Here is a 12,090-nt window from a genome sequence, read left to right as displayed (position 1 = left end):
GGAGGGGGCGGGGGACGTCGTTTCTGATTATTGATTACCAATAACGGCATTCGTTATTGTAGCCTCATTCACTGATCGGCTGGTTGGCTATGATAACAAGGCCTGATCAGCATGAAATCTACGTGAAATCGTTCTTACCTGTGGCCGGTTGGATCCCAAAAAGGATTTCCCAGTTATTGACCGCCATCTGGTAGATCGATATGTCTATTGGCTGATGCTATATTCCTTTACTGCATACTGAATTCCGTGTCGCAAAAACTATTCCGGGCTACAGGCTACAGGCATAGCTTTAGGCTAACAAAAAAGTCCACCCATGATGAAAAAAAGAAAAACACCGGTCTGTAACAGGGAACACTGCATTATCGAGACAGCGCCACTACAAGGATCTGGCCGGTAATGCACTTTTCCGAATCTCAAGAGTAGGGTATATCTGCAGTGCCGCTCCGTGACATTGAGTAGGTTATTAAAATGCAATAAAAGCTAAAACAGGTTTACCACGTATGGTTGGCCATTTAAGCATGGCGCCGAATCACGTATATATACGTGGTTGGCCATGAATGTGTTAACAGGCACCCAGAAAAGTGGCCATTTGTTTTCACTTGAACTTGAGGACTGCATACTTTTTTGCAAAGCTTAGCTTTATACTTATATCACATGCATGAGCCTGGTCTCCTTTGAAAGATAACATTCTGAAGTTACTAATGCAAAAAAGGAAAATCACTTTTAGTGCTAATGAAATAGGGTAACAGAGGTCTGAACTTGAGTTGAACTTGAACTTGTGTACTCACATCTTTCTGTAGTGGTTGCAAGATTCCATATTCCAATATTCCAGCATAGAGGTATAAGCTGGAAAACATATATAAACCTATCCCTAACCACTACCTAACAATTAAATATAAATGTAAACATTTTCTTCCAGGCCGTCCGAGCTAGCAAGGCTCGGTGGGCAAGGCGCTCGCCACGAATGACGGAGACGCTGGGCTTGCCTGTTCGAGCCCAGCGCTCCACATTGCTTTCAGTTTAGCTGGTCGTTCATACTAATACACATTGGCCGTATTAGGGGGTGGGAAATTGATGGGTGGGGATCGGGCGTTGTGGACAGCGACTCCTACAGGTTGGTTGGTGCGCCTGCGCAGTAGAATCAGGAAGTGTTGGGGGCAGCGTGAGCCTCCCACGCGTTACTCCTCGCCACTGAGAGATCGAGCTGCGCAGGTGAAAAGATGCGACTGCTGTTACCTCAAGTACCGGAGGGGACTTGTGCTATGTATGACTTAGTCCACATTGCAGCCAGCTTGTGGGAGGCAAGAAACAGCGTTCGTGACAGGGGAGGGTTGAATTGGATGATACGAAATTGGGATGGGAGAAAATATAGAAAATGGGAGAAAAAGTGGATCAAAAAAAATCATTGCAATGAAATCAGTGCCTGTTTTTTTTTTTTTTTTTTTTTTATCCACTTTTTCTCCCATTTTCTAATACGGCCAATGTGTATTAGTATGAACGACCAGCTAAACTGAAAGCAATGTGGAGCGCTGGGCTCGAACAGGCGAGCCCAGCGTCTCCGCATTCGTGGCGAGCGCCTTGCCCACTACGCCACGTAGCTGCCCCCAGTGCCTGTTTTCTTAATAATAATAATAATATTATTATGTTTTACTCTTATGCTGCAATACAAGTGGCCTCACTGAGGACATTACAGTTCTGATTGATTGAAATTTTTATTAACAGATTGCAGAATGGGTACAATACAGTACGGCTCAATACACACAATTGTTAAGGGGATGCAGACCAGAGAAAGACTTTCGTCTTGTTTTCTCTAATCTATCTGTCTCTCTGTTTGCTTATCCACTTGTCTATCTGTCTGTTTGCTCATCTATATCTACTGGTCTGTTTGTCTGTCTGTTTTGTCTGTCTGTTTGCTTATCTACTGGTCTGTTTGTCTGTTTGCTTATAATCTACTGGTCTGGTTGTCTGTTTGCTTATCTACTGGTCTGGTTGTCTGTCTGTTTGCTTATCTATTGGTCTGTCTGTTTGCTTATTTACTGGTCTGTTTGTCTGTTTGCTTCTCTACTGGTCTGTCTGTCTGTTTTTATCTACTGGTATCTACTTTGCATGAAAGAAACATTTCATGCAAAGTATTCTGTATTTCTGTATGACAAATAATAAAGAAACTTGAACTTGTGTATGTTTACTTATCTACTGGTTTGTGTGTGTGTGTGTGTGTACCTACCTACCTACCTACCTGTGTGTATATGCAGCAGGGTCCTGGCTCCCAGGGTAGTGGTGGGAAGCTGCAGGTTTGCTGGGACAGTCCGAGAGAGTTGGAGGTCTACATCTCCCAGCTTCAGACGGCTGCTGAGAAACTGTCCTCGGAGAACAGGAAGCTCCGCCGGTGGCACACAGACTTCACTGACAAGGTTCCTTAACCCTGACCCCTCACCCCTGACCATGACCCTGACCTATCCGTAGCCCTGACCCCTGACCTATCCATAACCTTAACCTATCCATAACATTAACCTTAATGTTGCTTCATTGACAAGGTATGTCAGTCTAACCCTGACCCTGACTAAATGTGAATGTAAGTAAGTCATAATAGTCGACATATAGTCATTTAAATAATGTGTGTTTCAGGTGGCGATGCTGATGAACGTGGACCTACTGCGGCAGCAGCAGCGATGGAAAGATGGCCTTCAGGAGCTGCGGAGTGGCCTGGTCGTGTTGGAGGCTCAGGTTAGTGGTGGAGGCTCAGGCTCAGGTTAGTGGTGGAGGCTCAGGTTAGTGGTGGAGGCTCAGGTTAGTGGTGGAGGCTCAGGTTAGTAGAGGAGGCTCAGGTTAGTAGTGGAGGCTCAGGTTAGTGGTGGAGGCTCAGGTTAGTGGTGGAGGCTCAGGTTAGTAGTGGAGGCTCAGGTTAGTGGTGGAGGCTCAGGTTAGTAGTGGAGGCTCAGGTTAGTAGTGGAGGCTCAGGTTAGTAGAGGAGGCTCAGGTTAGTGGTGGAGGCTCAGGTTAGTAGAGGAGGCTCAGGTTAGTAGAGGAGGCTCAGGTTAGTGGTGGAGGCTCAGGTTAGTAGAGGAGGCTCAGGTTAGTGGTGGAGGCTCAGGTTAGTGGTGGAGGCTCAGGTTAGTAGAGGAGGCTCAGGTTAGTAGTGGAGGCTCAGGTTAGTAGTGGAGGCTCAGGTTAGTGGTGGAGGCTCAGGTTAGTAGTGGAGGCTCAGGTTAGTGGTGGAGGCTCAGGTTAGTAGAGGAGGCTCAGGTTAGTGGTGGAGGCTCAGGTTAGTAGTGGAGGCTCAGGTTAGTGGTGGAGGCTCAGGTTAGTGGTGGAGGCTCAGGTTAGTAGAGGAGGCTCAGGTTAGTGGTGGAGGCTCAGGTTAGTGGTGGAGGCTCAGGTTAGTAGAGGAGGCTCAGGTTAGTGGTGGAGGCTCAGGTTAGTGGTGGAGGCTCAGGTTAGTAGTGGAGGCTCAGGTTAGTAGAGGAGGCTCAGGTTAGTAGAGGAGGCTCAGGTTAGTAGAGGAGGCTCAGGTTAGTAGAGGAGGCTCAGGTTAGTAGAGGAGGCTCAGGTTAGTAGAGGAGGCTCAGGTTAGTAGTGGAGGCTCAGGTTAGTAGTGGAGGCTCAGGTTAGTAGAGGAGGCTCAGGTTAGTAGAGGAGGCTCAGGTTAGTAGTGGAGGCTCAGGTTAGTGGTGGAGGCTCAGGTTAGTGGTGGAGGCTCAGGTTAGTGTTGGAGGCTCAGGTTAGTGGTGGAGGCTCAGGTTAGTGGTGGAGGCTCAGGTTAGTAGAGGAGGCTCAGGTTAGTAGAGGAGGCTCAGGTTAGTAGAGGAGGCTCAGGTTAGTAGTGGAGGCTCAGGTTAGTAGAGGAGGCTCAGGTTAGTGGTGGAGGCTCAGGTTAGTAGAGGAGGCTCAGGTTAGTAGAGGAGGCTCAGGTTAGTGGTGGAGGCTCAGGTTAGTGGTGGAGGCTCAGGTTAGTAGAGGAGGCTCAGGTTAGTAGAGGAGGCTCAGGTTAGTAGTGGAGGCTCAGGTTAGTAGTGGAGGCTCAGGTTAGTGGTGGAGGCTCAGGTTAGTAGAGGAGGCTCAGGTTAGTAGAGGAGGCTCAGGTTAGTAGAGGAGGCTCAGGTTAGTAGTGGAGGCTCAGGTTAGTAGTGGAGGCTCAGGTTAGTGGTGGAGGCTCAGGTTAGTGGTGGAGGCTCAGGTTAGTAGAGGAGGCTCAGGTTAGTAGAGGAGGCTCAGGTTAGTAGAGGAGGCTCAGGTTAGTAGAGGAGGCTCAGGTTAGTAGAGGAGGCTCAGGTTAGTAGTGGAGGCTCAGGTTAGTAGTGGAGGCTCAGGTTAGTGGTGGAGGCTCAGGTTAGTAGAGGAGGCTCAGGTTAGTAGAGGAGGCTCAGGTTAGTAGTGGAGGCTCAGGTTAGTAGTGGAGGCTCAGGTTAGTAGTGGAGGCTCAGGTTAGTGGTGGAGGCTCAGGTTAGTGGTGGAGGCTCAGGTTAGTAGAGGAGGCTCAGGTTAGTAGAGGAGGCTCAGGTTAGTAGTGGAGGCTCAGGTTAGTAGTGGAGGCTCAGGTTAGTAGTGGAGGCTCAGGTTAGTGGTGGAGGCTCAGGTTAGTAGAGGAGGCTCAGGTTAGTGGTGGAGGCTCAGGTTAGTAGAGGAGGCTCAGGTTAGTAGAGGAGGCTCAGGTTAGTAGTGGAGGCTCAGGTTAGTAGAGGAGGCTCAGGTTAGTAGTGGAGGCTCAGGTTAGTAGAGGAGGCTCAGGTTAGTAGAGGAGGCTCAGGTTAGTAGAGGAGGCTCAGGTTAGTAGTGGAGGCTCAGGTTAGTAGAGGAGGCTCAGGTTAGTAGAGGAGGCTCAGGTTAGTGGTGGAGGCTCAGGTTAGTAGAGGAGGCTCAGGTTAGTAGAGGAGGCTCAGGTTAGTAGAGGAGGCTCAGGTTAGTGGTGGAGGCTCAGGTTAGTAGAGGAGGCTCAGGTTAGTAGAGGAGGCTCAGGTTAGTAGAGGAGGCTCAGGTTAGTAGAGGAGGCTCAGGTTAGTAGTGGAGGCTCAGGTTAGTAGAGGAGGCTCAGGTTAGTAGAGGAGGCTCAGGTTAGTAGTGGAGGCTCAGGTTAGTAGAGGAGGCTCAGGTTAGTAGAGGAGGCTCAGGTTAGTAGTGGAGGCTCAGGTTAGTAGAGGAGGCTCAGGTTAGTAGAGGAGGCTCAGGTTAGTAGAGGAGGCTCAGGTTAGTGGTGGAGGCTCAGGTTAGTAGAGGAGGCTCAGGTTAGTAGAGGAGGCTCAGGTTAGTAGAGGAGGCTCAGGTTAGTAGAGGAGGCTCAGGTTAGTGGTGGAGGCTCAGGTTAGTAGTGGAGGCTCAGGTTAGTGGTGGAGGCTCAGGTTAGTGGTGGAGGTTCAGGTTAGTAGTGGAGGCTCAGGTTAGTAGTGGAGGTTCAGGTTAGTGGAGGAGGCTCAGGTTAGTAGTGGAGGCTCAGGTTAGTAGAGGAGGCTCAGGTTAGTGGTGGAGGCTCAGGTTAGTAGAGGAGGCTCAGGTTAGTGGTGGAGGCTCAGGTTAGTAGAGGAGGCTCAGGTTAGTAGTGGAGGCTCAGGTTAGTAGTGGAGGCTCAGGTTAGTGGTGGAGGCTCAGGTTAGTAGTGGAGGCTCAGGTTAGTGGAGGAGGCTCAGGTTAGTAGTGGAGGCTCAGGTTAGTAGTGGAGGCTCAGGTTAGTAGAGGAGGCTCAGGTTAGTAGTGGAGGCTCAGGTTAGTGGAGGAGGCTCAGGTTAGTAGTGGAGGCTCAGGTTAGTAGTGGAGGCTCAGGTTAGTAGAGGAGGCTCAGGTTAGTAGAGGAGGCTCAGGTTAGTAGTGGAGGCTCAGGTTAGTAGAGGAGACTCAGGTTAGTAGTGGAGGCTCAGGTTAGTAGTGGAGGCTCAGGTTAGTGGTGGAGGCTCAGGTTAGTAGTGGAGGCTCAGGTTAGTAGAGGAGGCTCAGGTTAGTGGTGGAGGCTCAGGTTAGTAGAGGAGGCTCAGGTTAGTAGAGGAGGCTCAGGTTAGTAGAGGAGGCTCAGGTTAGTAGAGGAGGCTCAGGTTAGTGGTGGAGGCTCAGGTTAGTGGTGGAGGCTCACGTTAGTAGAGGAGGCTCAGGTTAGTAGAGGAGGCTCAGGTTAGTGGTGGAGGCTCAGGTTAGTAGTGGAGGCTCAGGTTAGTAGAGGAGGCTCAGGTTAGTAGAGGAGGCTCAGGTTAGTGGTGGAGGCTCAGGTTAGTAGAGGAGGCTCAGGTTAGTAGTGGAGGCTCAGGTTAGTGGTGGAGGCTCAGGTTAGTGGAGGAGGCTCAGGTTAGTAGTGGAGGCTCAGGTTAGTGGTGGAGGCTCAGGTTAGTGGTGGAGGCTCAGGTTAGTAGAGGAGGCTCAGGTTAGTAGAGGAGGCTCAGGTTAGTAGTGGAGGCTCAGGTTAGTGGTGGAGGCTCAGGTTAGTAGAGGAGGCTCAGGTTAGTGGTGGAGGCTCAGGTTAGTAGAGGAGGCTCAGGTTAGTAGAGGAGGCTCAGGTTAGTAGTGGAGGCTCAGGTTAGTGGTGGAGGCTCAGGTTAGTAGAGGAGGCTCAGGTTAGTAGAGGAGGCTCAGGTTAGTAGAGGAGGCTCAGGTTAGTGGTGGAGGCTCAGGTTAGTGGTGGAGGCTCAGGTTAGTAGTGGAGGCTCAGGTTAGTGGTGGAGGCTCAGGTTAGTAGAGGAGGCTCAGGTTAGTAGAGGAGGCTCAGGTTAGTGGTGGAGGCTCAGGTTAGTAGAGGAGGCTCAGGTTAGTAGAGGAGGCTCAGGTTAGTGGTGGAGGCTCAGGTTAGTAGTGGAGGCTCAGGTTAGTAGAGGAGGCTCAGGTTAGTAGTGGAGGCTCAGGTTAGTAGTGGAGGCTCAGGTTAGTAGAGGAGGCTCAGGTTAGTAGAGGAGGCTCAGGTTAGTAGTGGAGGCTCAGGTTAGTAGAGGAGGCTCAGGTTAGTGGTGGAGGCTCAGGTTAGTGGTGGAGGCTCAGGTTAGTAGAGGAGGCTCAGGTTAGTGGTGGAGGCTCAGGTTAGTGGTGGAGGCTCAGGTTAGTAGTGGAGGCTCAGGTTAGTAGAGGAGGCTCAGGTTAGTGGTGGAGGCTCAGGTTAGTAGAGGAGGCTCAGGTTAGTGGTGGAGGCTCAGGTTAGTGGTGGAGGCTCAGGTTAGTAGAGGAGGCTCAGGTTAGTAGAGGAGGCTCAGGTTAGTGGTGGAGGCTCAGGTTAGTAGAGGAGGCTCAGGTTAGTAGAGGAGGCTCAGGTTAGTAGAGGAGGCTCAGGTTAGTGGTGGAGGCTCAGGTTAGTAGAGGAGGCTCAGGTTAGTAGTGGAGGCTCAGGTTAGTAGAGGAGGCTCAGGTTAGTGGTGGAGGCTCAGGTTAGTGGTGGAGGCTCAGGTTAGTGGAGGAGGCTCAGGTTAGTAGAGGAGGCTCAGGTTAGTGGTGGAGGCTCAGGTTAGTAGAGGAGGCTCAGGTTAGTGGTGGAGGCTCAGGTTAGTAGAGGAGGCTCAGGTTAGTAGAGGAGGCTCAGGTTAGTAGTGGAGGCTCAGGTTAGTAGAGGAGGCTCAGGTTAGTAGAGGAGGCTCAGGTTAGTAGTGGAGGCTCAGGTTAGTGGTGGAGGCTCAGGTTAGTAGAGGAGGCTCAGGTTAGTGGTGGAGGCTCAGGTTAGTGGTGGAGGCTCAGGTTAGTGGAGGAGGCTCAGGTTAGTAGAGGAGGCTCAGGTTAGTGGTGGAGGCTCAGGTTAGTAGAGGAGGCTCAGGTTAGTAGAGGAGGCTCAGGTTAGTGGTGGAGGCTCAGGTTAGTGGTGGAGGCTCAGGTTAGTAGAGGAGGCTCAGGTTAGTAGAGGAGGCTCAGGTTAGTGGTGGAGGCTCAGGTTAGTAGAGGAGGCTCAGGTTAGTAGTGGAGGCTCAGGTTAGTAGAGGAGGCTCAGGTTAGTAGAGGAGGCTCAGGTTAGTAGAGGAGGCTCAGGTTAGTGGTGGAGGCTCAGGTTAGTAGAGGAGGCTCAGGTTAGTAGAGGAGGCTCAGGTTAGTAGAGGAGGCTCAGGTTAGTAGAGGAGGCTCAGGTTAGTAGAGGAGGCTCAGGTTAGTGGTGGAGGCTCAGGTTAGTAGAGGAGGCTCAGGTTAGTAGAGGAGGCTCAGGTTAGTAGAGGAGGCTCAGGTTAGTGGTGGAGGCTCAGGTTAGTAGAGGAGGCTCAGGTTAGTAGTGGAGGCTCAGGTTAGTAGAGGAGGCTCAGGTTAGTGGTGGAGGCTCAGGTTAGTAGAGGAGGCTCAGGTTAGTGGTGGAGGCTCAGGTTAGTGGTGGAGGCTCAGGTTAGTAGAGGAGGCTCAGGTTAGTGGTGGAGGCTCAGGTTAGTAGTGGAGGCTCAGGTTAGTGGTGGAGGCTCAGGTTAGTAGAGGAGGCTCAGGTTAGTGGTGGAGGCTCAGGTTAGTAGAGGAGGCTCAGGTTAGTGGTGGAGGCTCAGGTTAGTGGTGGAGGCTCAGGTTAGTAGAGGAGGCTCAGGTTAGTGGTGGAGGCTCAGGTTAGTGGTGGAGGCTCAGGTTAGTAGAGGAGGCTCAGATTAGTGGTGGAGGCTCAGGTTAGTAGAGGAGGCTCAGGTTAGTGGTGGAGGCTCAGGTTAGTGGTGGAGGCTCAGGTTAGTAGAGGAGGCTCAGGTTAGTGGTGGAGGCTCAGGTTAGTAGAGGAGGCTCAGGTTAGTAGTGGAGGCTCAGGTTAGTGGTGGAGGCTCAGGTTAGTGGTGGAGGCTCAGGTTAGTAGAGGAGGCTCAGGTTAGTGGTGGAGGCTCAGGTTAGTAGTGGAGGCTCAGGTTAGTAGTGGAGGCTCAGGTTAGTAGTGGAGGCTCAGGTTAGTAGAGGAGGCTCAGGTTAGTAGAGGAGGCTCAGGTTAGTAGAGGAGGCTCAGGTTAGTAGAGGAGGCTCAGGTTAGTGGTGGAGGCTCAGGTTAGTAGTGGAGGCTCAGGTTAGTAGAGGAGGCTCAGGTTAGTAGAGGAGGCTCAGGTTAGTGGTGGAGGCTCAGGTTAGTGGTGGAGGCTCAGGTTAGTAGAGGAGGCTCAGGTTAGTAGTGGAGGCTCAGGTTAGTAGAGGAGGCTCAGGTTAGTAGAGGAGGCTCAGGTTAGTAGTGGAGGCTCAGGTTAGTAGAGGAGGCTCAGGTTAGTGGTGGAGGCTCAGGTTAGTAGAGGAGGCTCAGGTTAGTAGTGGAGGCTCAGGTTAGTAGAGGAGGCTCAGGTTAGTAGAGGAGGCTCAGGTTAGTAGTGGAGGCTCAGGTTAGTAGTGGAGGCTCAGGTTAGTAGTGGAGGCTCAGGTTAGTAGAGGAGGCTCAGGTTAGTGGTGGAGGCTCAGGTTAGTAGAGGAGGCTCAGGTTAGTAGAGGAGGCTCAGGTTAGTGGTGGAGGCTCAGGTTAGTAGTGGAGGCTCAGGTTAGCAGTGGAGGCTCAGGTTAGTAGTGGAGGCTCAGGTTAGTAGAGGAGGCTCAGGTTAGTGGTGGAGGCTCAGGTTAGTGGTGGAGGCTCAGGTTAGTAGTGGAGGCTCAGGTTAGTGGTGGAGGCTCAGGTTAGTAGAGGAGGCTCAGGTTAGTAGAGGAGGCTCAGGTTAGTAGAGGAGGCTCAGGTTAGTGGTGGAGGCTCAGGTTAGTAGAGGAGGCTCAGGTTAGTGGTGGAGGCTCAGGTTAGTAGAGGAGGCTCAGGTTAGTAGTGGAGGCTCAGGTTAGTAGAGGAGGCTCAGGTTAGTAGAGGAGGCTCAGGTTAGTGGTGGAGGCTCAGGTTAGTGGTGGAGGCTCAGGTTAGTGGTGGAGGCTCAGGTTAGTGGTGGAGGCTCAGGTTAGTAGAGGAGGCTCAGGTTAGTGGTGGAGGCTCAGGTTAGTGGTGGAGGCTCAGGTTAGTGGTGTAGGCTCAGGTTAGTGGTGGAGGCTCAGGTTAGTAGAGGAGGCTCAGGTTAGTGGTGGAGGCTCAGGGTAGCAGTGGAGGCTCAGGTTAGTAGTGGAGGCTCAGGTTAGTAGAGGAGGCTCAGGTTAGTGGTGGAGGCTCAGGTTAGTGGTGGAGGCTCAGGTTAGTGGTGGAGGCTCAGGTTAGTAGAGGAGGCTCAGGTTAGTAGTGGAGGCTCAGGTTAGTAGAGGAGGCTCAGGTTAGTGGTGGAGGCTCAGGTTAGTAGTGGAGGCTCAGGTTAGTAGAGGAGGCTCAGGTTAGTAGTGGAGGCTCAGGTTAGTAGAGGAGGCTCAGGTTAGTAGAGGAGGCTCAGGTTAGTAGTGGAGGCTCAGGTTAGTAGTGGAGGCTCAGGTTAGTGGTGGAGGCTCAGGTTAGTGGTGGAGGCTCAGGTTAGTAGTGGAGGCTCAGGTTAGTGGTGGAGGCTCAGGTTAGTAGAGGAGGCTCAGGTTAGTAGAGGAGGCTCAGGTTAGTAGTGGAGGCTCAGGTTAGTAGTGGAGGCTCAGGTTAGTAGTGGAGGCTCAGGTTAGTGGTGGAGGCTCAGGTTAGTAGAGGAGGCTCAGGTTAGTAGTGGAGGCTCAGGTTAGTAGTGGAGGCTCAGGTTAGTAGAGGAGGCTCAGGTTAGTGGTGGAGGCTCAGGTTAGTAGAGGAGGCTCAGGTTAGTAGTGGAGGCTCAGGTTAGTGGTGGAGGCTCAGGTTAGTGGTGGAGGCTCAGGTTAGTGGTGGAGGCTCAGGTTAGTAGAGGAGGCTCAGGTTAGTGGTGGAGGCTCAGGTTAGTAGAGGAGGCTCAGGTTAGTAGTGGAGGCTCAGGTTAGTGGTGGAGGCTCAGGTTAGTGGTGGAGGCTCAGGTTAGTAGAGGAGGCTCAGGTTAGTGGTGGAGGCTCAGGTTAGTAGTGGAGGCTCAGGTTAGTAGTGGAGGCTCAGGTTAGTAGTGGAGGCTCAGGTTAGTAGAGGAGGCTCAGGTTAGTAGAGGAGGCTCAGGTTAGTAGAGGAGGCTCAGGTTAGTAGAGGAGGCTCAGGTTAGTGGTGGAGGCTCAGGTTAGTAGTGGAGGCTCAGGTTAGTAGAGGAGGCTCAGGTTAGTAGAGGAGGCTCAGGTTAGTGGTGGAGGCTCAGGTTAGTGGTGGAGGCTCAGGTTAGTAGAGGAGGCTCAGGTTAGTAGTGGAGGCTCAGGTTAGTAGAGGAGGCTCAGGTTAGTAGAGGAGGCTCAGGTTAGTAGTGGAGGCTCAGGTTAGTAGAGGAGGCTCAGGTTAGTGGTGGAGGCTCAGGTTAGTAGAGGAGGCTCAGGTTAGTAGTGGAGGCTCAGGTTAGTAGAGGAGGCTCAGGTTAGTAGAGGAGGCTCAGGTTAGTAGAGGAGGCTCAGGTTAGTAGAGGAGGCTCAGGTTAGTAGTGGAGGCTCAGGTTAGTAGAGGAGGCTCAGGTTAGTGGTGGAGGCTCAGGTTAGTAGAGGAGGCTCAGGTTAGTAGAGGAGGCTCAGGTTAGTAGAGGAGGCTCAGGTTAGTAGAGGAGGCTCAGGTTAGTGGTGGAGGCTCAGGTTAGTGGTGGAGGCTCAGGTTAGTGGTGGAGGCTCAGGTTAGTAGAGGAGGCTCAGGTTAGTAGAGGAGGCTCAGGTTAGTAGAGGAGGCTCAGGTTAGTAGAGGAGGCTCAGGTTAGTAGTGGAGGCTCAGGTTAGTAGTGGAGGCTCAGGTTAGTGGTGGAGGCTCAGGTTAGTAGAGGAGGCTCAGGTTAGTAGTGGAGGCTCAGGTTAGTAGAGGAGGCTCAGGTTAGTAGTGGAGGCTCAGGTTAGTAGAGGAGGCTCAGGTTAGTGGAGGAGGCTCAGGTTAGTAGAGGAGGCTCAGGTTAGTGGTGGAGGCTCAGGTTAGTAGTGGAGGCTCAGGTTAGTGGTGGAGGCTCAGGTTAGTAGAGGAGGCTCAGGTTAGTAGTGGAGGCTCAGGTTAGTAGAGGAGGCTCAGGTTAGTAGTGGAGGCTCAGGTTAGTAGAGGAGGCTCAGGTTAGTGGAGGAGGCTCAGGTTAGTGGAGGAGGCTCAGGTTAGTAGTGGAGGCTCAGGTTAGTAGTGGAGGCTCAGGTTAGTAGAGGAGGCTCAGGTTAGTAGAGGAGGCTCAGGTTAGTAGTGGAGGCTCAGGTTAGTAGTGGAGGCTCAGGTTAGTAGAGGAGGCTCAGGTTAGTGGAGGAGGCTCAGGTTAGTAGTGGAGGCTCAGGTTAGTGGTGGTGGCTCAGGTTAGTGGTGGA

General features: G+C 52.1%; 1 protein-coding gene across 1 annotated transcript in view; it reads left to right on the top strand.

The window, feature by feature from the left end:
- Nucleotides 1–12,090, top strand: part of dync2h1 (dynein cytoplasmic 2 heavy chain 1) — a gene marked incomplete at its 5' end in the record, with an annotated part of 340,281 nt that overhangs the window by 34,998 nt on the left and 293,193 nt on the right. Inside the window, 2 exons of the mRNA XM_084336726.1 lie at nt 2,253–2,411; nt 2,626–2,724. Coding sequence (XP_084192852.1) covers nt 2,253–2,411; nt 2,626–2,724 — 258 coding nt within the window. The remainder of the gene's footprint in view (nt 1–2,252; nt 2,412–2,625; nt 2,725–12,090) is intronic.

Source organism: Notolepis coatsorum, assembly GCF_963971535.1.
Source record: "Notolepis coatsorum genome assembly, chromosome: 1".
NCBI lineage: Eukaryota > Metazoa > Chordata > Actinopteri > Aulopiformes > Paralepididae > Notolepis > Notolepis coatsorum.
Note: the sequence above shows the minus strand (reverse complement) of the source record. Positions and strands in the feature narration are given on the sequence as shown.